This window comes from Schistocerca piceifrons, chromosome 6 (genome assembly GCF_021461385.2).
Source record: "Schistocerca piceifrons isolate TAMUIC-IGC-003096 chromosome 6, iqSchPice1.1, whole genome shotgun sequence".
In the NCBI taxonomy this organism is placed as follows: domain Eukaryota; kingdom Metazoa; phylum Arthropoda; class Insecta; order Orthoptera; family Acrididae; genus Schistocerca; species Schistocerca piceifrons.
In genome coordinates this window covers 485,084,119-485,107,475 of record NC_060143.1, presented here as the reverse complement: position 1 = coordinate 485,107,475, position 23,357 = coordinate 485,084,119, and the positions used below count along the sequence as shown (strand labels likewise).

The 23,357-nt window shown below is 44.7% G+C and overlaps 1 protein-coding gene across 1 annotated transcript in view; it reads left to right on the top strand.

Annotated features, from left to right (window-relative positions):
* Positions 1–23,357, top strand: part of LOC124803398 — a 78,989-nt gene that overhangs the window by 28,996 nt on the left and 26,636 nt on the right. The window contains exon 3 of the mRNA XM_047264582.1: positions 15,169–15,809. Within this exon, the coding sequence (XP_047120538.1) occupies positions 15,169–15,809 (641 nt within the window). The remainder of the gene's footprint in view (positions 1–15,168; positions 15,810–23,357) is intronic.

Here is a 23,357-nt window from a genome sequence, read left to right as displayed (position 1 = left end):
AGCATTTGAGATGTTGTGCTACAAACTAATGTTGAAAACAAAGCTGACTGTTGTGGTAAGGAATGAAGAGGCTCTGCTCAGAATAGGAGAGGAAAGGAATATGTGGAAAACACTGACAACGAGAAGGGACAGGATGATACATTATCTTTTGAGACATCAGGAAATGACTTTCATGATACTAGAGGGAGCTGCAGAGTGCAGAAACTGAGGAGGAAGACAGAGACTGGAAAATACATCCAGCAAATAATTCAGGACGTAGGTTGCAAGCGTTACTCTGAGATGAAGAGGTTGGGACGTGAAAGGAATTCGTGGCGGACCGCATCAAATCATTCAGAAGCCTGATGACTCGAAATTGCTTCACCAGTATTAGAAGTTAACAGGGAGTTTCATGGGTACCCGACAGAGCGAACCGCTACTTGGATACCTGCCATTTCAGGAGAGTGCACGCCTAGTTTTGCTATTTGACCTCATATCAGTGCCTTAAAAGCTTTATCTTGTCTCTTCTGTGGCACTACACTTTCGAAAGTCTGCTGGAGCACTCAGAATTAACATTCATAGTGGAGTGCTGCCTTGAACTTCAGGGATTGTAATGACCGGAGTTGGTTTCGTAGCGTTGCGAAGAACAAAACAAGTGTGTGTGGGGCTAGCAATAGCTCGAAGATTATTGTAAATTGTTGAAAATAATTTGCTTGCTCACAAAAAGCTAACCGATCCTGAAACTGGTGAACTTACATTGTTGTTTCTAATAGTGCTTGAATACAATTACTTGATGTTTAACAATAAATTATATATCCAGCCTTCTGACAATTGCATGGGTAGTCCCCTAGTCGGAATTTTAACTGACATTTTCATAAATTCCCTCGAAGAAGATTTCTTTAAAAGTGTTTCAGACTTAAAAAGTAACATTAGCTCCTACGGCCGGTACGTTGACGGTTTAATTTTTGTGCTCGACCCTACTTTATGAAGAATTAGATCAACTTACAGTAAGTTGAAAAAGAGAGTTAGTGGGAGGGTGAGATACAGGATGCTATATATGTGAATATGATAAACCTCTTCCCTCAAAAGAATTTCTCTCCTTAGTACCCCTTCCGTGTTACCACAGATGGCGTGACACTCGTCTCATTTGTACTAATACTGCAGTACACCCAAGGTGCCTATTTGCTTCCACCGCCCTGAATGGAATGCATAAATTGCAATAAATGCTCACCAACCTGCCGTTTCTACAGTAGTTATCCTCTGCGCGGAAAACAGCACGTAGGTCCTGAAACCGTTATCTTGAGGCTGTAAGAAACTCTTAACGAGGAACTGTTGTTATAGAAATAATTAAATTTCCCATCAGTTTGTTTATACGGAATGCGACTCCCTTTTTATGAGCAGAACACGAGAAACTGCACAATAACATTCCACTTTAGGGCCACATATAATTTATATTCCTTAACAAAATAATGATCTGCGTATTTCCGTAATTACTACCACACTGTTCTCAACTATATGTTCCAAATAACCATACATTGATTGCTAAAAGAGTCTTAACTAATACCGACCGCGGCAGACAACACGTCTGTCGCCCGAGCTCTGATCTTACAGCCGAACCAAGTTAGGCGCGATCCGAAAATCACCGAAGTGCTACATTCGCCTTTTCGTTTAGTAGTTGTTTATTCCCCTGCTGACTATTAATACTTGTGAAATAATGGAATGATAGCACACTTTTGAGAGATGCTTTAATTTGAAATGCAAGCAAATACGCTGTTTAGTTTGTCTAATATTGATAACAGAAGATTGTCATTTTGGCGGTCAACTACCAAAGGCAGCACCCAATCGCGGAGAAGGACCACAATTTACGCGGTCTTTCTCACGATACCCATATGGAGCAAACCACCTGTCTTCGGTTCCTCACACCACATTACATTATCACTTCTGCCTTCTCAACTGCTCTAAGAAGAGCTTCTTGTACTTGCGTATGATGGCTGAAAAGCCAGAAATACGACAAACTGTTTCATACTTACAATCAGTTTCATGAGAAAATAGTATTCACTAAATAATTGCAGAACGAAAATATCGAGCTGAATTTTCTTGCTGTATTGTATTGTATTGTTTGGAACCGGGGACCTAGAAATGACGGAGAGGCTCCGTCCCCGCCATAGCCCGCAGTGGTTCACAACCCCACAACAGGCTACAGCAGTCCACTTACCCCACCGCCGCCCCACACCGAACGCAGGGTTATTGTGCAGTTCGGCCCCCAGTGAACCCCACCCCCTTCCCCATGGGAGCGTTTCACACCATACGAGTGTAATCCCAAATGTTTGGGTGGTAGAGTAATTATGGTGCACGCGTGCGTAGAGAATGTGTTTGCTCAGCAATCGTAGACCATAGCGTAACTCAGGCGGGGAATAAGGGGAACCAGCCCGCATTCGCCGAGGCAGATGAAAAACCGCCTTAAAAGCCATCCACAGACTGGCCGGCACACCGGACCTCGACATTAATGCACTGGGCGGATTCGTGCCTTCCCCCTCGGGAAGCAAGGTTTTTTGTTTTAATATCAGAGGGTAATATCATGAAACTTCAGTAGACCATAGTCAGATCATCACGTGATATAAGCTGAGAATGGGAGAAAAAATTAATTATGATAACAAAAGAATAAGAGAAGGAGAAAGGAAAAAAATCCCTAGAACATAGCCGAAAACCCACCACCAAGCTCTCACGATGTATATAAACAATTTTTTAGTAGTTTTAGTATTTTTAGCTTTTTGTTGAATTTTTATTTATTATGTGTATTAGTTTTTATATAGAATCTAAAAGCAGAAAGACAAATGAATCAAATTATATTCTAAATAGGAAACTAAAAAAAAAAAAACCAGTATGATGTCAAAGAGTGTACACGCTCGTGTATATATATACTTCATCTATTCAGAGTCAAAACTTTAAACAAAACGAGCAGGTAAACTAGGAGAGAATAAGCCGAAGCAAATCAGATGGGAAACACACGTAACAAGGAAAACACCTATCATCAGAAAAATGAAATTAACCAACACCTTGCCGACGGAAAACAAGATTTAACATGTTAGCGAAGAGGTCCCGATATCGAGGCATTTGCAAGCATGTCCGATAGTCCGTGATCATGCACTGCATGAAGTTCGTATGATCCTCCCCCTCGCCTTCTACAACATAATGAACGAAGTGTCCCAGTAACCACATAACGGTATGTGTTTTCGACCGTGGAAAGGAGGAAGAATCTGGTCGCAGTAAGATGTCCGTAGAGTATCAAGTGTCATAAGATCGAGTAAGGAAGGCCAATTGCGTCCTAATCCAAGATCAATTTTCCATATGACCTCCACAAGTATAGCGATGTCTAATCATATTGTAGACGAACAACGACTATATAAATCCGTGCCGCTAATACTTATACTTGGTTGGAATCAAGTTATTGACTACCTTATACTAAGAGGACGTGAAGCGCATAGGCAAAATTGGAAAACTGATATTGCACCAAATGTCGCCCAGTTTGTTTGCGTCGATCCTCTTTCAATGAGGTTCGGACAAGGCACTGCTTTCCAATGAGCCTGTAGGAATTTCATAGTGAAGACGGGTCTCCTTAAAATGTCAGCTCCTAAATAGTTCACCGCAAGATAGAAGTCACAAATGTGTTTTAACTCAGAATTTATGCGACCTAAAACAATAGGGGGTTCAAGACTTAACAGGACGGACACAGAAAAATAAACGAGACGTGAATGTGTTTCTTGAGTTACCAAAACAGTACGTCGCACAAAGAGCATATGCGTCTTCCTTCGTATGTCATCTAGACCTAACCCCGCAAAGGAACGAGGCTTCGTGACCACCTCATACCGTTAGCGAAAGATATGGCTTTTCCGTAATAAACGACCAGACAGTTCCTGTAGTTTCTTCGCCATCATCGAGGGAAGCGGATAAACTTGGGCTACGTAATAGGCTTTGCATAAGACATATGTATACAGTATTCAGACTTTCTTGAGCAGAGTAAGAGAAAGCATTTCATGTTCTAGTATCGCTCCCTGAATTTTTTCCGTAACATACTGCCAGTTGAGCGTCGCCATTTTGAATGGACAACGATCAACGATGATACCAAGTGACGTATGTCGATCCATCACAGTAGCCCACGGAACAACGGCGTCATCAAAACCTGGCAAAGTAAGAAGCCTGCATTTACCTTCATTAAGTAGAGCACCGGAACTCTCACACAATCATCAATTACAGCCTTCAGTCGAGGTATCTCCGCAGAATTGCGAAGTAGAACCGTCACGTCATCCACGTATGCGCGAACAGCTATAGTCCCTCCGGAAAGCGTCCAACCTTTAAGCTGGGATGCCAGCATCCGAAGTAGGGGCTCCAGAGACAATACAAACAAAGTCATTGACAGCGGACTTCCTTGAGGTACACCCCGACGGACAATTATCGGGGGAGTCAGTCGGCCATTAACAACCACCGAAGCTGAAATACCCGTACAAAGATTTGAGAGCACTTGCCGTGCGTCAACAGTAAAACCAACTGCCTCCAGAAACCGAAGCAAAAAGTAGTTGTTAACAAATGCCTTATCAAAGTCTAAGGCGCAAGGGACGGACATGACAGCAGCAACCGAAACCACGTCACGATACTCGATTACCAGAGTAAGAATGGTACGACCAGGTACGCAGCTTTGATGTCTGGCAACAATCATCTCCATCAGGGCCGACATCCTACTATTAACTGCCCTCGCCACAGTCTTACAATCAAAGTTTAGTAAAGCAATCGGGTGAAAGCTATCAGGAGAAGCTGGCCCGGGGCGTTTCGGGATTAAACAATTTTTCCCACTTTGAACGAGGTCGGCACCACTCTATCCTGTAACACTTCGTTCAAAAGAGACTTAAAGGTAGCACCCAACAGCGGCCAAAAGCGCACGTAAAATTCCTTGGGAAGTCCATCCAGACCCGGAGACTTTTGAGAAGGCGATCCTACAATAAGTTTGTAAACTTCCTCAGCCTGAAATGCAGCTAATAGCATAGCATTATGTTCAGGTGTAATTGTCGTATCCAAGATACTGACAAGTGGGTCGAAAATGGTTTCATTGGACTTATCGATGTCGTAAATGTCGACATAGTATTGGTGTAAGACACGCAGTGTATCAGCTTGCTCCGATATGATACGTCCATTATTTGTCGCGACAGAATGAAACAAAGTGCGTCGGCGACGGGTCTGATGCCAAAGCAAATGATATAAGGAAGTCAGTTCTTCCGTCACCAATGATCGTGGTTTGGATCACATTTTCAACCCTTTCACTTGTATTCTTTTCAAGGTCAACAAGTTTGCCCTTACACGCCTAACATCCGCTATTCGCAGAGGGGCGTGATCCGCAGCATCATATTGTTCACCCAGGATGGAATAGTAATATTCGTAAGTTGTCCGAAAGTCTCGCGCTTTGGCAGCACAAAAAATTATCAAATTTTGCCTGAGCCTCGGTTTTGCAGCTGTGTTCACCAGTCAAGGATGGCTCGCACTACGTCATTGAGAGGGGTCAGCTAGATGAGCGACGTTTAACATCCACGGAGTGCGAAACAATTTAACTGGTTGCCGTTCTACATTGAGGGTTGTAGTCATAGCACAGTTATCCGTAAAGGAAGCTGGGATGGCTTCAACATTAAGAATGCAATCGCACAGGCAGTCTGATAAGTAAAACCTATGTAACCGGCTACTAGAAGTCGCAGTAAAGTGATTAAATTTGACTAAAGCCGGATATTTACACATCCAGACGTCCTTCAGGCGTAAGGAGTGGACCAGTTCAACCAATTCATGTAATTCACGACCGAAATTAAAATTTGGAGATTGAACTGCAGGACGCAAACAGTTAAAATCACCACCCAACAGAACACACTGAGGACTCTTACGCAACAAATAAACAATACCCTCTTTATAAAAACGCGAACGATCCACTGCACGCCCAGTGCGAGAAGGAGCATATAAAAGAACCAAGGTAATATTAAATAAGTTGACAACCTATGCCCCTGCCAGAATCAAACATTTCCACCTCAGCGATAGGAATGCCTTCGCGAAATAATAAGACGGTCCCCGTAGAATGTTTGGGTGCTACATTAAGGATCGGACGAAAACCAGGTAAAGAGAAATGCCTAAATAGCACCTCCTTAAGAAGACTACGTCCGCAGATGAATCATAAATGAACTGAAGCAGCGAAACCAATCGCAATTCTGATTCTACACGATTAACATTTAAGAAAAGGAGTGTAGGCCGCAGATGAATCATAAATGAACTGAAGCAGCGAAGCCAATCGCAATTCTGATTCTACATGATTAACATTTAAGAAAAGGAGTGTTTAGACTTGGGCCATTGATCACAGCTATACAGGGTTGTATAGGAAGTGTAAGAGCAGAGTTAGGTAGACAGTTGAGAGTCAAGGTCCACGGCAGAATCCACAGACGAATCAGACATCGGAGGACCAGAACCTCAATCATCATAACCTTTTTTCTTAGCTTTCTTACGTGCCACCGCACGGTCAGGTTGTACACACTGTTTCTGTCGTCTACGTGGCATGGCGGCCTCTGCAGACGGAGGGGTGGGAGGTGTCATACGGCACAGTTTCCTGCCCCTCTGAGTTAGGGTATGTAATGCTGTTCCAGTCACTAAGGCGGAAGTATTCTGTGGAACTGCCAATGCAACAGGTCATACATGGTCGCTAATTTTATTCTCCTCGGGAGTTACCGTAGTCGAAAAATTCAGGAAACAGTCGGCGGCTGAAGACGAAGGAACAGGAGGGCATTTCATCGGCTCAGACTGTAACGCAGGACACAAAGACGAAAGGGGGGACGCCGCTCCCTCTCCACACACAGACAGCAATCGATGTGGAGGAGGTTGGCGCAGAAGGCACAGCCATATCCTCACCATCACCATCCTTAGTCCGACGTCTCTTGTTTGTCACTGTTACAGGTTCTATCCTGGGGGCAATAGGATTGTAGCCGGCCGGAGTGGCCGAGCGGTTCTCGGCGCTACAGTCTGGAACCGCGCAACAGCTACGGTCGCAGGTTCGAATCCTGCCTCGAGCATGGATGTGTGTGATGTCCTTAGGTTAGTTAGGTTTAAGTAGTTCTAAGTTCTAGGGGACTGATTATAACACTTCCGTCTGCTACTGCTACACCATAACCTCGAAAGTGGAGGCAGGTTGTGAAATAAAACAATCTTAAAACAATTATGGTATAACGCAACAGAACAGTGTTACCCTCTGAGAGAAATATTGCTAGGTTGACCGTGTTGTACCTAACGGAAATGGCTTATCGGAAATGAAAGTCAGAATTACGTAAATATTCGAACAGTAACAAACAATATTTTTGCCTAGCTATACTGTTTAAAGAATAAGGAAAACGGTCGCCAGCCTAATTAGGCAAGAGAAAGATTAACGTTCTCGTTTAAGCAAGTAGGTATAAGTAACTATAACGGACAAACACAACCTAGACTTGGCCACACGCGAGTGCAATGAACTTTGACACATACATATGTTTTAAGACCGAAGCTAACAACTGGAGCAGCACAAACTATTTTCAAAAATATAACAGATACCGAAACACACTATTACTTTCAGGGCTTGTTCAAACTGAACGGTCTTTATAACATTACTATTAACATTCACTGCAGGATCACAAATTGGACATAGGTTAAGTCTCTATCAGTTAAATGTTTTACTATTTAAATGAAAGTTAATTGGAATCCACTAACAGGTTGCTCCTCACTATCATTTGAATAAAGAAATTATAGTTTTCATAATTAGTGGTCTTTCCGTTACGTGTTACCGAGCATTAACACAATAGATAAACTGTGGATCCTGTTATACTATTAATATGCACTTCCCATACACAAGAGAGACAAACACTTAGCAAACGAGTATATAACCTTCCATAAATGCAATTCACGACTTTTACTACAGTGAGACACAATGTTGACAAATTTGCAAGCTACTGACTCACCTTCTGCGATTTACAACAGGCAGCAATGTGATCATTTACTAAGCAAAACTTTATAGGCCTCAGTCTTAAGAGCTTTTAATTTGAAGTTGGCAACAACCCATTAATAAGCAGTTTTACTAGGAAAATTATTTTCATCAAGCATCATTAACTTTAACTCACTCTCTTGCCACATTAACTTTAACTTTCTTTTTACTATGTTCAAGAGGCATCAATCAGCAAAACACTGGGCTTTAATGTTCTTTCAGTAAGGACACTCGGAAATCACTTTAGTTCAAACGAAGAGGAACCTGAGAGGTATTATGATAAGGAGAAAAATCAAAGTAGGTACATAATTTCAGATATAAATTACCTTATATTTGAGCACACTAACACATCCATTAAGCTGATCCTTCACTGTACATTACTATAGTGCTCCATTACAGTAATTGCGAAATGAGGTGGCGATTGCATGTTGGTAGGTGGAATTGCAGGTAGAACTGCTGGACTCTGTCATTTCTTGATGGCGATGATAGATACAAATTCCAGAATAGTTCCAGCTATTTATCCATCCATCCGAGGCATTGTAAAGTAGCAGAAAAAGCCTCTCTCGGAACCAGCACAATATGCATCTTTTACGTGGCAGTGCACAGTTTGGTAGCTCGTCCCCGACTCATAGCTCGTCCCCGACTGACTCTTGTTCCACTTTTTCTACCTAGGCCAACCACAATTTGCGCGCGCTACACAGTTCCGTTCCCGAGGGGAACCACAACAACTTTTACATACAGAATAACTAAGAACCCTAAGTGAGGATCAGCAGTTTGCATAACAGCAACAAACACATTAAATGAGACAGAAAATTTGCACATATTAGTATTTCTAAACAAAATTATTTAAACAAATTTCAAATATATACAGTAAATTTTTGTCTCCCTCCAAATGGGACAAAGAATTTAAATGACAGATATACTACATTGCATAGAATGAAACCATGACATCCAAAGTTTTTACAAAGAAAAGAGTATACAATTTTATGTTATCGATTCAATCAAACACATTTACAGAAGCCCAACGACGTAACATAAAATAAAACAAAACCAAATTAATGAGTAGAGTATTAGAGCTATGGTATTACATGATGACCTCAGCAGTTGAGTCCCATAGTGCTCAGAGCCATTTGAACCATTAGCCAATAAGATTGTGAAACTGTCGCGAAAATAAAGGCAGAAAGTCATTGCCACGATTATCATAATTGACTGTTTGTTCATTATGGTTCAAAAATGGCTCTGAGCACTATGGGACTTAACATCTGAGGTCATCAGTCCCCTAGAACTTAGAACTAATTAAACCTAACTAAACTAAGGACATCACACACAACCATGCCCGAGGCAAGATTCGAACTTGCGACCGTAGCGGTCGCGCGGTTCCAGACTGTAGCGCCTAGAACCGCTCGGCCACCCCGGCCGGCTGTTCATTATGCTCCAAAGCAAAAGTAGGGCCGACGGTGGGAGGGAAGGGCACAAGATCAGCAACTGTCCATTTGCGACGCTGCACTAATGGCGGCTTTAATACAAAAACCTTCCGCGGGCAGTTAGACCGAGCGTGTCCACTTTCATTACATAGGAAGCAGGTTCCTTCTTGTCCAGTATACATGACACGAACGCGGCAACCACACACTTGTAAATGCGATGAAATATTGCGTTTGACATGTACACTCCTGGAAATGTAAAAAAGAAGACATTAACACCGGTGTGTCAAACCCACCATACTTGCTCCGGACACTGCGAGAGGGCTGTACAAGCAATGATCACACGCACGGCACAGCGGACACACCAGGAACCGCGGTGTTGGCCGTCGAATGGCGTTAGCTGCGCAGCATTTGTGCACCGCCGCCGTCAGTGTCAGCCAGTTTGCCGTGGCGTACGGAGCTCCATCGCAGTCTTTAACACTGGTAGCATGCCGCGACAGCGTGGACGTGAACCGTATGTGCAGTTGACGGACTTTGAGCGAGGGCGTATAGTGGGCATGCGGGAGGCCGGGTGGACGTACCGCCGAATTGCTCAACACGTGGGGCGTGAGGTCTCCACAGTACATCGATGTTGTCGCCAGTGGTCGGCGGAAGGTGCACGTGCCCGTCGACCTGGGACCGGACCGCAGCGACGCACGGATGCACGCCAAGACCGTAGGATCCTACGCAGTGCCGTAGGGGACCGCACCGCCACTTCCCAGCAAATTAGGGACACTGTTGCTCCTGTGGTATCGGCGAGGACCATTCGCAACCGTCTCCATGAAGCTGGGCTACGGTCCCGCACACCGTTAGGCCGTCTTCCGCTCACGCCCCAACATCGTGCAGCCCGCCTCCAGTGGTGTCGCGACAGGCGTGAATGGAGGGACGAATGGAGACGTGTCGTCTTCAGCGATGAGAGTCGCTTCTGCCTTGGTGCCAATGATGGTCGTATGCGTGTTTGGCGCCGTGCAGGTGAGCGCCACAATCAGGACTGCATACGACCGAGGCACACAGGGCCAACACCCGGCATCATGGTGTGGGGAGCGATCTCTTACACTGGCCGTACACCACTGGTGATCGTCGAGAGGACACTGAATAGCGCACGGTACATCCAAACCGTCATCGAACCCATCGTTCTACCATTCCTAGACCGGCAAGGGAACTTGCTGTTCCAACAGGACAATGCACGTCCGCATGTATCCCGTGCCACCCAACGTGCTCTAGAAGTTGTAAGTCAACTACCCTGGCCAGCAAGATCTCCGGATCTGTCCCCCATTGAGCATGTTTGGGACTGGATGAAGCGTCGTCTCACGCGGTCTGCACGTCCAGCACGAACGCTGGTCCAACTGAGGCGCCAGGTGGAAATGGCATGGCAAGCCGTTCCACAGGACTACATCCAGCATCTCTACGATCGTCTCCATGGGAGAATAGCAGCCTGCATTGCTGCGAAAGGTGGATATACACTGTACTAGTGCCGACATTGTGCATGCTCTGTTGCCTGTGTCTATGTGCCTGTGGTTCTGTCAGTGTGATCATGTGATGTATCTGACCCCAGGAATGTGTGAATAAAGTTTCCCCTTCCTGGGACAATGAATTCACGGTGTTCTTATTTCAATTTCCAGGAGTGTATTTCCAAGGAATGAATTCCACTGTCACACTGTAATCTGGGTTGAGTAGACTAGCGTTCGCGACGGACGTTTTTCACGCTACAATAAGGAGTTAACATTTCTTTACAAAGTTTACATCAACTTCCGGTGGGAGGTTGAACACTCGAACGTTGGTATATTCGATTCCAGCATCTGAGAGTGACGCCATATTAACGGAGTCATTGCGATGCTTGAGCGGCACTTGAGAACCATGTCGCGACAGTAATCTTTCAACTTGAAGGGGATCCATAAACTTCACGTAAAACACGTACTCGTCAGTATCAAAATAAGCGGTGTGGATCTGATCTGAGTTCACATGAATTGTATCGACAAGCCAGTCGTGGATTTCTAGGGACCCGGGCTGCACGTGTCGCGTTGTTTTATCGAAAGTAAAGCCCGCAGTACCTTTTCGTGGAATACACGTGGGAATCATGTTAACAAGAGCGGAGTGGCCGACGCCGCTGCAAGTAGACGAACACAGACAGACAGTAAAAACGCCGGCACGGTAGCTCAGCGTGTTCGGTCAGAGAGCTGATTGGCCTCTGTAATAAAAAACTGAGTGCGAGGATCAACAAACGAACTTTAACGGATGTCATGTGACGTCCGCAACGACCAAACACAACGATCAACAACGAGCGGAGGCGCTACGACTCACTCCACTCGGCAGACAGAACAACACTAACGAGTAAAAGTTCACACAAGCGACGCTGCGGCAATTGAAATAAACAGGGACCTTCCCGCTCGGCGCTCGAAGCGGATCGGCGCGTTAGACCGAGCGGCTAGCCGGGCGGGCTTCCTTGATGTTACTTTGGGTGTAAAAAAATGATTAAATTGACTTCAGAATGTGCCGTAACCAAACCTTTTCAGATAACACTATCCCCGTTGATCTGGCTCCCCCCCCCCCCTTACCCAAAAACAGAATCTAGCCTTTTTCCTTCCAAATATTCCAATTGCTTTATTACTCCGTTATCCCTGAAGGTTTTATTGGTAAGAGATAAATTTGATTAAAACTATAGCCAGTAAAAACGTTTAAAATAGTCTTTACTGTTCCGAATATTGGGTAATAAAACCGCTAAAAATTTTCCCTCTAATAACACAACCCGCCTTCGTACTAAGAAATATTGGGGTTGAGATTCGTTTCCAACCAACAACAGTCTTGGAAAATATATAATTCATTTCTTAAAGAGTTATAACTAACCGTTTTCTCATCCTGGTGCCTACAAAATAAGGTGTAATGACTTTCCCTGTTTCTAAATGGGCAGACAGGAAGAGTATTCAGAGTTAAAATCAAAGAACATGTATGGGTAAAGGAGACGGTAACGTTCATGGTTCCACTTACGCCAAACATCTCATCTAATGTGCACAGCCTCTATTAAACTGGAAGACACGGTTCTTTGACACAAGGAAGAGGAAGGTTTTAGAGTAGACATCTTGGAAAAATTTTAAATTTTGATGCGCAATTTAAACTGTAGGTGCTTTATTCTTAATGGTCAGTCACAACTTATAAACTTTTTCGATGACTTTCGAGCTGTTCTTAAATTGACATAGCAGCTGTATTGGGTTTTACACAAGATGTTATTTTTCTCAAAGACGCAACCTGTCGTTATCCTACTGTAATGTGCCTCGTAGTTTTGTTCACCATTTGCAAAGGTTTATATGCTGTTTAATAATTTCTTATTATGCTACCGTTTCTTTAGTGTTCTGTTAATGTAATTTTATCAACATTCAGATGTCTTTTGCGGATGGCACCTCTTGTATGTGAGCGCCACATGGGTGTAAGTTACCTGCTGGCTTGTCCCTTCTGTTGTTGTATATGATGCACGTCTGCCTTAAATTTCATATGGATCATTTTTACTGTTGACTAAGCCTTATAGCTCTGCTGTAGCATTTACATGGATCATTTTATTGTTGAATAAGCCTTATGACTTCGTTTCTCTTTTCACGCAATATGTGGCACATAAGTTTATTTTATATTTATACTGTACGTTAATTTTGACGTTTCTTCTTGCTGCGCATATGATTTACATGTACTGGTTGTAATATACAGGGTCACGAAATAAGAGTCAAACGAAAAAACTACAAGAACGAAACTTGTGTAGCTTGAAGGGGGAAACCAGATGGCGCTATGGTTGGCCCGCTAGATGGCGCTGACATAGGTCGAACGGATATCAACTGCGTTTTTTAAAAATAAGAACCCTCATTTTTTATTACGTATTCGTGTAGTACGTAAAGAATTATGAATGTTTTAGTTGGACCACTTTTTTCGCTTTATGATAGATGGCGCTGTAATAGCCACAAACATATGGCTCATAATTTTAGACGAACAGTTGAAAACAGGTAGGTTTTTTAAATTAAAATACAGAACGTATATACTTTTGAACATTTTATTTCGGTTGTTCCTATGTGATATATGTACCTTTGCGAACTTATCATTTCTGAGAACGCATGCTGTTACTGCGTGATTACCTGTAAGTACCACATTAATTCAATAAAAGCTCAAAATGATATCCGTCAAGCTCAATGCATTTGGCAATACGTGTAACGACATTCCTCTCAACAGCGAATAGTTCGCCTTCCGTAATGTTCGCACACGCATTGACAATGCGCTGACGCATGTTGTCAGGCGTTGTCGGCGGACCACGATAGCAAATAGCCTTCAACTTTCCCCACAGAAAGAAATTCGGGGACGTCAGATCCGGTGAACGTGCGGGCCATGGTATGGTGCTGCGAGGACCAACCCACCTGTCATGAAGTAGGCTATTCAATACCGCTTCAACCGCACGTGGGCTATGTGCCGGATATCAATCATGTTGGAAGTACATCGCCATTCTGTCACGCAGTGAAACATCTTGTAGTAACATCGGTAGAACATTACGTTGGAAATCAGCATACATTGCACCATTTAGATTGCCATCGATAAAATGGAGGCCAAATATCCTTCCTCCCATAATTCCGCACCATTCATTAACCCGCCAAGGTCGCTGATGTTCCACTTGTCGCAGTCTCGTGGATTTTCCGTAGCCCAGCAGTGCATATTATGCCGGTTTACGTTACCGTTGTTGATGAATGACGCTTCGTCGCTAAATAGAATGCGCGTAAGAAATCTGTCATCGTCCCGTAATCTTCTTGTACCCAGTGGCAGAACTGTACATGACGTTCAAAGTCGTTGCCATGCAATTCCTGGTGCATAGAAATATGGTACGGGTGCAATCGATGTTGACGTAGCATTCTCAACACCGACGTTTATGTGATTCCCGATTGTCGCGCAATTTGTCTGCTACTGATGTGCGGATAGGCCGCGACAGCAGCTAAAACACCTATTTGGGGATCATCATTTGTTGCAGGTCGTGGTTGACGTTTCACATGAGGCTGAACACTTCCTATTTCCTTAAATAACGGAGCTATCCGGCGAACGGTCCGGACACTTGGATGATGTAGTCCAGGATACCGAGCAGCATAAATAGCACACGGCCGTTGGGCATTTTGATCACCATAGCCATACATCAACACGATATCGACCTTTTCCGCAATTGGTGAACGGTCCATTTTAACACGGGTAATGTATCAAGATGCAAATACCTTCCGCACTGGCGGAATGTTGCGTGATACCACGTACTTATACGTTCGTGACAATTACAGATTCATCTACCACAAAGCGAAAAAAGTGGTCCAACTAAAACATTCATATTTGTTTACGTACTACACGAATATGTAATTAAAATGGGGGTTCCTATTTTAAAAAAACGCAGCTGACATCCGTTTGATCTATGGCAGCGCCATCTAGCGGGCCAACCATAGCGCCATCTGGTTTCCCCCTTCAAGCTAGACGAGTTCTTTGAAGTTTTTTCGTTTGATGCTTATTTCGTGAGATATTTGGCCGGGTCACTATCAATGGACCACCCTGTATACTATTTTTAGATGTAATTACTTTTTCTGAGGAAGACAGGTTTATATCTGTCGAACCGTAGGTACAGGTATGAACAAACAACCGACGTGCAACTTGTTAGATGTATGAGTCCCATTGTATCGGTAATAAAAGGACATTTCTGTCTTTCTTAAGGAGGCACCGCCCCAGCTCCAACAGCGGAGATGTTCAACCCACACAGCAACGGCCAGCTAACGACAGCACAGTCTGACGTCGCAGAACGTGGTATGACGACGACCTGGGATACGGAGGCTGGTGTTTCGGAGCTCACCACCCATACTGCAAGTACGTCGGGCGACATCGTGCCCCCGACCACCACGGAGCTGGCCTGGTCGACCCTCAGGGACCAGGAGGGCATCACCACCACCACTGGCGACGACCACACGGAGCAGGCAGCGACCGCAGAGCTCCGGCAGACGCAGACTCAGACGTGGGCGGAGTGGACGACGCAGGAATCCACGCTGCTCAACGGCGCTCTTGGTGATGTGGAGAATTCTGACTCCCACGACGTCACTGCAGAGTCAGACAGGACGGTGGCCACCGACACGCTGGAAAAGGACGAGAAAGCGTCTACAGGTGCTGAGCTGCAGTGTCAAGACTGTAGGACGTCTGCGGAGGACCCAGCGGTCGGGACCGAGGAGGAAGAGCTCGAGGCGGAAACGAAACCTGCTTCCAGAGACGCCACTGGGCCACAGCTCCACTTGCAGCATCATGCGTACGACCCCGCTAACCCGTACGACCATTTTGACAGTGACAGCGAGGAGCAGGAAATGGAGGTAAGCTCCTGCTCTTTTTGTTTTATGCTGCCCGCCACGAATTACCCTCCTGTCCCGACCTCTTCGTCTCAGAGTAGCACTTACAATCTACGTCCTCAATTATTTATCTTCCAAACTCTGTCTTCCTCTATATCTTTTGTCCTCTAAAACTCTCTCTAGAACCGTGGAACTCATTCCCTGATGTCTTAACAAATTTCCTCTGATCCCGTCCCTTCTCTCTATTACACTACCGGCCATTAAAATTGCTACACCACGAAGATGACGTGCTACAGACTCGACATTTAACCGACAGGAAGAAGATGCTGTGATATGCAAATGATTAGCTTTTCAGAGCATTCACACAAGGTTGGCGCCGCTGGCGACACCGTGCTCACATGAGGAAAGTTTCCAACCGATTTCTCATACAAAAACAGCAGTTGACCGGCGTTTCCTGGTGAAACGTTGTTGTGATGCCTCATGTAAGGATGAGAAATCCGTACCATCACGTTTCCGACTTAGATAAAGGTCGGATTGTAGCCTATCGCTATTGCGGTTTATCGTATGGCGACATCACTGCTCGCGTGCGTCGAGATCCAATGACTGTTAGCAGAATATGGAATCGGTGGGTTCAAGAGGGTAATACGGAACGACGTCTTCGATCCCAATGGCCTCGTATCACTAGCAGTCGAGATCACAGGCATCTTATCCGCATGGCTGTAACGGATCGTGCAGCCACGTCTCGATCCCTGAGTCAACAGATGGGGACGTTTGCAAGACAACAACCATCTGTACGAGCACTTCTACGACGTTTGCAGCAGCACGGACCATCAGCTCGGAGACCATCTCTTTGGTTACCCTTGACGCTGCATCACGGACAGGAGCGCTTGCTATGGTGTACTCAACGACGAACCTGGATGCACGAATGGCAAAACGTCATTTTTTCCGATGAATCCAGGTTCTGTTTACAGCATCATGATGGTCGCATCCGTGTTTGGCGACATTTCGGTGAACCACATTGGAAGCGTGTATTCGTCATCGCCATACTGGCGTATCACCCAGCGTGGTGGTATGGGGTGCCATTGGCTACATTTCTCGGTCACCTCTTGTTTGCATTGACGGCACTTTCAACAGTGGACGTTACATCTCAGATGTTCTACGACCCGTGGCTCTACCCTTCATTACATCCTACATTTGAGCAGGATAATGCACGACCGCATGTTGCAGGTCCTGTACGGGCCTTTTTGGATACGGAAAATGTTCGACTGCTGCCCTGGCCAACACATTCTCCAGATCTCTCACCAACTGAAAACGTCTGGTAAATGGTGGCCGAGCAACTGGCTCTTCACAATACGCCAGTCACTACTCTTGATGAACTGTGGTATCGTGTTGAAGCTGCATGGGCAACTGTACCTGTACACGCCATCCAAGCTCTGTTTTACTCAATGCCCAGGCGTATCTAGGCGGCTATTACGGCCAGAGGTGTTTGTTCTGCGTACTGATTTCTCAGGATCTATGCACCCAAATTGCGTGAAAATGTATCACATGTCAGTTCTAGTATAATATATTTGTCCAAAGAATACCCGTTTATCATCTGCATTTCTTCTTGGTGTAGCAATTTTAATGGCCAGTAGTGTAGTATTTTCCACACATTCCTTCCTCTCCGCTTCCACGCAGAACCTCCTCACTCCTTCCTTTATCAGTCTATCTAATTTTCAACATTCTTCTTTAGCACCACATCTCAAATGCTTATACCGAGTGAGGCGGCGCAGTGGTTAGCACACTGGACTCGCATTCGGGAGGACGACGGTTCGATCCCGTCTCCGGCCATCCTGATTTAGGTTTTCCGTGATTTCCCTAAATCGCTTCGGGCAAATGCCGGGATGGTTCCTTTGAAAGGGCACGGCCGATTTCCTTCCCCATCCTTCCCTCACCCGAGCTTGCGCTCCGTCTCTAATGACCACGTTGTCGCCGGGACGTTAAACACTAATATCCTCCTAATATCCTCCTCTCCTCCTCAAATGCTTACATTCTCTTCTGTTCCAGTTTTCCCACAGTCCGTTCTACAATACCGTACAATGCTGTGCTCCAAACATACATTCTTAGATATTAATCGTATTTATGGCTCATATTATGGCTATGTTTGATAAAAGTTGATAGTTCTGTCGTCGTGATATTCTACCGTCACCCTGAAAGGTTCACAGAATTGTGCTTCTGTCCTTTCAGTACAGCTGCCGTAGAAGACTCGAGCCTAAACAGAAACTTCGATTCTCCTCTGTTTCGGTTGTCCCACACACCATGTTTCACTACCGTACAATACAATGCTCCAAACGTACATTCTTCAAAATTTATTCCTCAAATTGAGTCCTATGTTTGATATTGATAGACTTCTCTTGGCCAGGAATGCCTTTTTTGCCAGTGCTAGTCTGTTTCTGATGTCCTTCTTGCTCCGTCAGTCTGTTATTTTGCTGCCTAGGTAGCAGAATTCCTTCACTTCATCTAATTCGTGACCATCAAGCCTGATAATAAGTTTCTCGCTGTTCTCATTTCTGCTATTTCTAATTACTTTCGTCTTTCTTCGATTTACTCTCAATCCATATTCTGTGCTCATTAGACTGTTCATTCCACTCAGCAGATCATTAATTCCACTCCTGAACCTTTCCTTTATTTCCATCATTGCTTCTTCGATCTACAGCTCGAACAGTAGAGGCGAAACACTACAACCATAGCTTACACCCTTTTCAAGCCGAGCACTTCGTTCTTGTTCGTCCAGTCTTGGCTCTTGTACATAGTGTATATTACCTGTCTCTCCCTATAGCTTTCCCCTATTTTTCTCAGAATATGGAACATCTTGCATCGCCGGCCGCGGTGGTCTAGCGGTTCTAGGCGCTCAGTCCGGAACTGCGCGACTGCTACGGTCGCAGGTTCGAATCCTGTCTCGGGCATGGATGTGTGTGATGTCCTTAGCTTAGTTAGGTTTAAGTAGTTCTAAGTTCTAGGGGACTGATGACCACAGGTGTTAAGTCTCATAGTGCTCAGAGCCATTTATTTACACTCAAGTCTTGAACCTTGGCACAACTGTATTATTTTCTTAATGTAAACGAGTCCTGTAGTTATATCTTTCTATAACAATTACAAATGACACTTAATATTTTAGGGACGTTTTTGTTCCAAATTTGGTTTTTAGTGTATATCTTGAAAACTAATAGAGGTAGCTTAATGGAGTCACATAATTAATGTTTTTATATCATACGAATTTCCATCTTTCTCAGCCTTATATTCAGTGCCTTCAATTTTTCGTAAAACCGCCGATTTTGACCAAAATATTGCACCGATCAAGTTGAGACTTGTAACTTTTGATAGTGACATACATTTGCACATTCTGAACAAATTTTGCTACCTAGCTCCATTATTTAACGCCATTTATTTTTTCTTAAAACAGCATATTTAGCAAAACTTATTCATCTGATCATTCTGAAATTTAACAATTTTAACATTAATACACAGAAGCATATACTAACAAAGTTTAGAAAAGCTATTTCAGTTTTTAATTTCACCCTTATATTATGGCGTAACATTTTGTATGCTACACACAGTCGCGTTATGATGACGTGGCGCTAGTGGCAGTGAACTGGGGTAAGTCCCTGCACACTCGCTCGTCTCTATATCTTTCACAATAACACAGCGCTTATTTTGCCATACTACCTCCATTTGTTTCGCCGCAGTCATAAATACGCTTTTCATTTCTGTTCGTTCCCTGACATTCTTTTAACCTGGGTAAAGGTCTCACCAATGCATAAAGGCTTCAGCGAAACGAATTGATATTGTACGTACATGATTTCTGATGTCATCTCCCCGCCTTCCATTAAGTCCATGTCTCAGTCTTTTTTTGTCTCCCGGAATCCAGCCTGGAACTCCCTACACCAGCATCTATATCTATCCTCCTCTAGCGGAGGCTACTTCGTGTATCTCTGTCACTTCCCCCTTTTCGTGTGCCATTCGCGAATGGTTCACCGAAAAAACGACTGCTGATAAAACATACGTGTATGCTCGACTCTATACAATTTTACGTTCATGGTCTTTCCGCGAAACATACGTTGTAGGAAGCAATATATCGGACGGTTCTTCTTGGAACTTACGCGCTCGGAACTATTAACAGTAAGCTATACAGTGACGCAGATCGTCTTTATAGCAGAATCTGCCACTGGAGGTAGATGAGCATCTCTGCGACGATTTCGCGAATGCTTAATGTAACTGCAGCGAAACTTCCTGCTCTTCTTGGGATCTTCTCTATGTCGCCTATCAAACCAATCTGTACAGATACCAGACTAATGAGCAATATTCAAGTATTTGGCGAATAATTATAAGCTACCTCCATCGTGGGTGGACTGCTTTCCTCGGGATTCTTCCGATGAATTTTTGGTCCACATACTTATCATTTGCCTGGTTACGTGTCACGCCAACCAGTTTCAGTTTCGATACAGTCGTAATTACGTCCTGCACTCAGTTTCTTTAACCATTTGTTTGGTCTTCCGTCTCCCTTAGTAATTCAGGACATACAACTTTTCATTGCTACAGCTCACTGACTTTCACGTTGTTGTTGTTTGTTGATTTGACCTAGGGGACCAAACAGCGAGGTGATCGATCCCATCGGATTAGGGAAGGATGGGAAAGGAGGTCTGCCGTGCCCTGTCAAAGGAACCATCCCGGCATTTGCCTGAAGCGATTTAGGGAAATCACTGAATAGCTAAAGCAGGATGGCCAGATTCGCGTTTGAACCGTCGTCCTCCCAAATGCGAGTCCACTGTGCTAACCAATGCGCCACCTCGCTCGATATTTTCACGTTACAAATACGTGTTACCAATAATGCTTGCTCTTACAGATTATAAAATTTTTGGAGACACAGCGAAGACTTCGTTCTGAAAACTCCATTTTGTGTACCAAAAGTTCTCTAAACCAATTTTATTCCTCTTTTTGTTATCCTTGTTGTCAATCCAGTAGCGCCCTAATTCAAAAACACGTCATCTGGTTCATTGTTAATACGTATAATTTACTTGGTGATATAGGGGTCGTATACACATTACGGGGTGGAGGCTGCTTGGTATGTAGCTTTTTTATATTTTCTCTTTATTCTTAGTGCAATAATCACAGCACTATTCCGTCAGGAATTCTGTAGCTACGTTTCCCACGCGTCTTTATTGCCAAAGAAAATTGGAGTTTAACGTCTCGTCAACATCGAGGTCCGCAGAGACGGAGCATACGTTCGGATAGAGGAATGTTGTAGAAAGGAAATCTGTCGTGCCCTTTCAAGGAAAACATAACGGCATCCTTCTTAAATGATTGAAGGAAATCTAGAAAAACATTTTTACTACACTACTGGCCATTAAAATTGCTAAACCAAGAAGAAATGCAGATGATAAACGGGTATTCATTGGACAAATATATTATACTAGAACTAACATGGGATTACATTTTCATGCAATTTGGGTCCACAGATCCTGAGAAATCAGTACCCAGAACAACCACCTCTGGTCGTATTAACGCCCTTGATACGCCTGGGCATTGAGTCAAACAGAGCTTGGATGGCGTGTACAGGTACAGCTGCCCGTGCAGCTTCAACACGATACCACAGTTCATCAAGAGTAGTGACTGGCTTATTGTGACGAGCCAGTTGCTCGGCCACCATTGACCAGACGTTTTCAGTTGGTGAGAGATCTGGAGAATGTGCTGGCCAGGCAGCAGTCGAACATTTTCTGTATCCAGAAAGGCCCGTACAGGACCTGCAACATGCGGTCTGGCATTATCCTGCTGAAATGTAGGGTTTCGCAGGGATCGAATGAAGGGTACAGCCACGGGTCGTCCCACATTTGAAATGTAACGTCCACTGTTCAAAGTGCCGTCAATGCGAACAAGACGTGACCGAGACGTGTAACCAATGGCACCCCATACAATCACCTCGGGTGATACCCCAGTATGGCGATGACGACTACACGCTTCACCGCGATGTCGCCAAACACGGATGCGACCATCATGATGCTGTAAACAGAACCTGGATTCATCCGAAAAAATGACGTTTTGCCATTCGTGCACCCTGGTTCGTCACTGAGTACACCATCGCAAGCACTCCTGTCTGTGATGCAGCGTCAAGGGTAACCGCAGCCATGGTCTCCGAACTGATATTCCATGCTGCTGCAAACGTCGTCGAACTGTTCGTGCAGATGGTTGTTGTCTTGGAAACGTCCCCATCTGTTGACTCAGGGATCGAGACGTGGCTGCACGATCCGTTTCAGCCATGCATATAAGATGCCTGTCATCTCGATTGCTAGTGATACGAGGCTGTTGGGCTTCAGCAGTGCGTTCCGTATTACCCTCCTGAAACCACCGATTCCATATTCTGCTAACAGTCTTTTGATCTCGACCAACGCGAGCAGCAATGTCGCGATACGCTATACCGCAATCGCGATAGGCTACAATCCGTGATGGTACGCATTTCTCCTCCTTACACGAGGCATCACAACAACGTTTCACCAGGCAACGCCGGTCAACTGTTGTTTGTGTATGAGAAATCGGTTGGAAACGTTCCTCATGTCAGCACGTTGTCGCCACCTGCGCTAACCTTGTGTGAATGCTCTGGTAAGCTAATCATTTGCATATCACAGCATCTTCTTCCTGTCGGTTAAATTTCGCGTCTGTAGCACGTCATCTTCGAGGTGTAGCAATTTTAATGGCCAGTAGTGTATTATTGAAATTTCTGGGCAGCACTTTCCAGGAGGAGTCGGACAACATGTTACTTTCCCCTCACCATTCGTGAAATGAGAGCCAATACAGCGGCTTATCGACAATCATTCTTCCCACGCACTATTCGCGATTGGAACATGGTTGGAGGGATCAGATAGTGGTACCGAAAGTACCCTCCTCCACACAATTAGTTGCTTGTGAATCCACACCTCACAGTCACATACGGCGAGTGCAATGGCTCCTCGTGCACAAGCTGTTTCACAGTATTCCAAACTCGGCACTTCTGTATATCCACTGCACCATGTGGTATAAAATGTGCCTCGTCACTCCACAAAATACTGCCCTGCCACATAGTATCAACTTCGATCAGTGCCAGAAACTGAAGAGAAAATTCAGGATATTGCTGCGGATCATGAGGTTTCAGTTGCCGCACCGTCTGGATCTCATACGTGTACCAGTCTAAAACAGACCGCAAAACTGTCTTCTTGGCCATGGGACGGACAATTCTCGTGATGATTGCACGAGCACTTCCACTACCCGGGGCACGAGCTGCACGGTCAGTAACAACAACAGCAAACTCATCAACAACTTCCACCGGGAAGCGACTCGTTCCTCTTCCAAGTGCCACATCAAGCTCAACCTTGTTTACGAATTTCATTATCATCTTCTTTAACCCATTTAATGACCTCGGGCCACTCTTCGGTCCTTTCAGTCGGCGGTACTCTCTTAATGCAGCACTATAATTGCTGCTATCCACATAAAACGGTTTCACTATCGGTGCATGGTCTTGCTTGTCGATAGTCATACTGTTCGCTCGTGTTATACCTTGTCAAA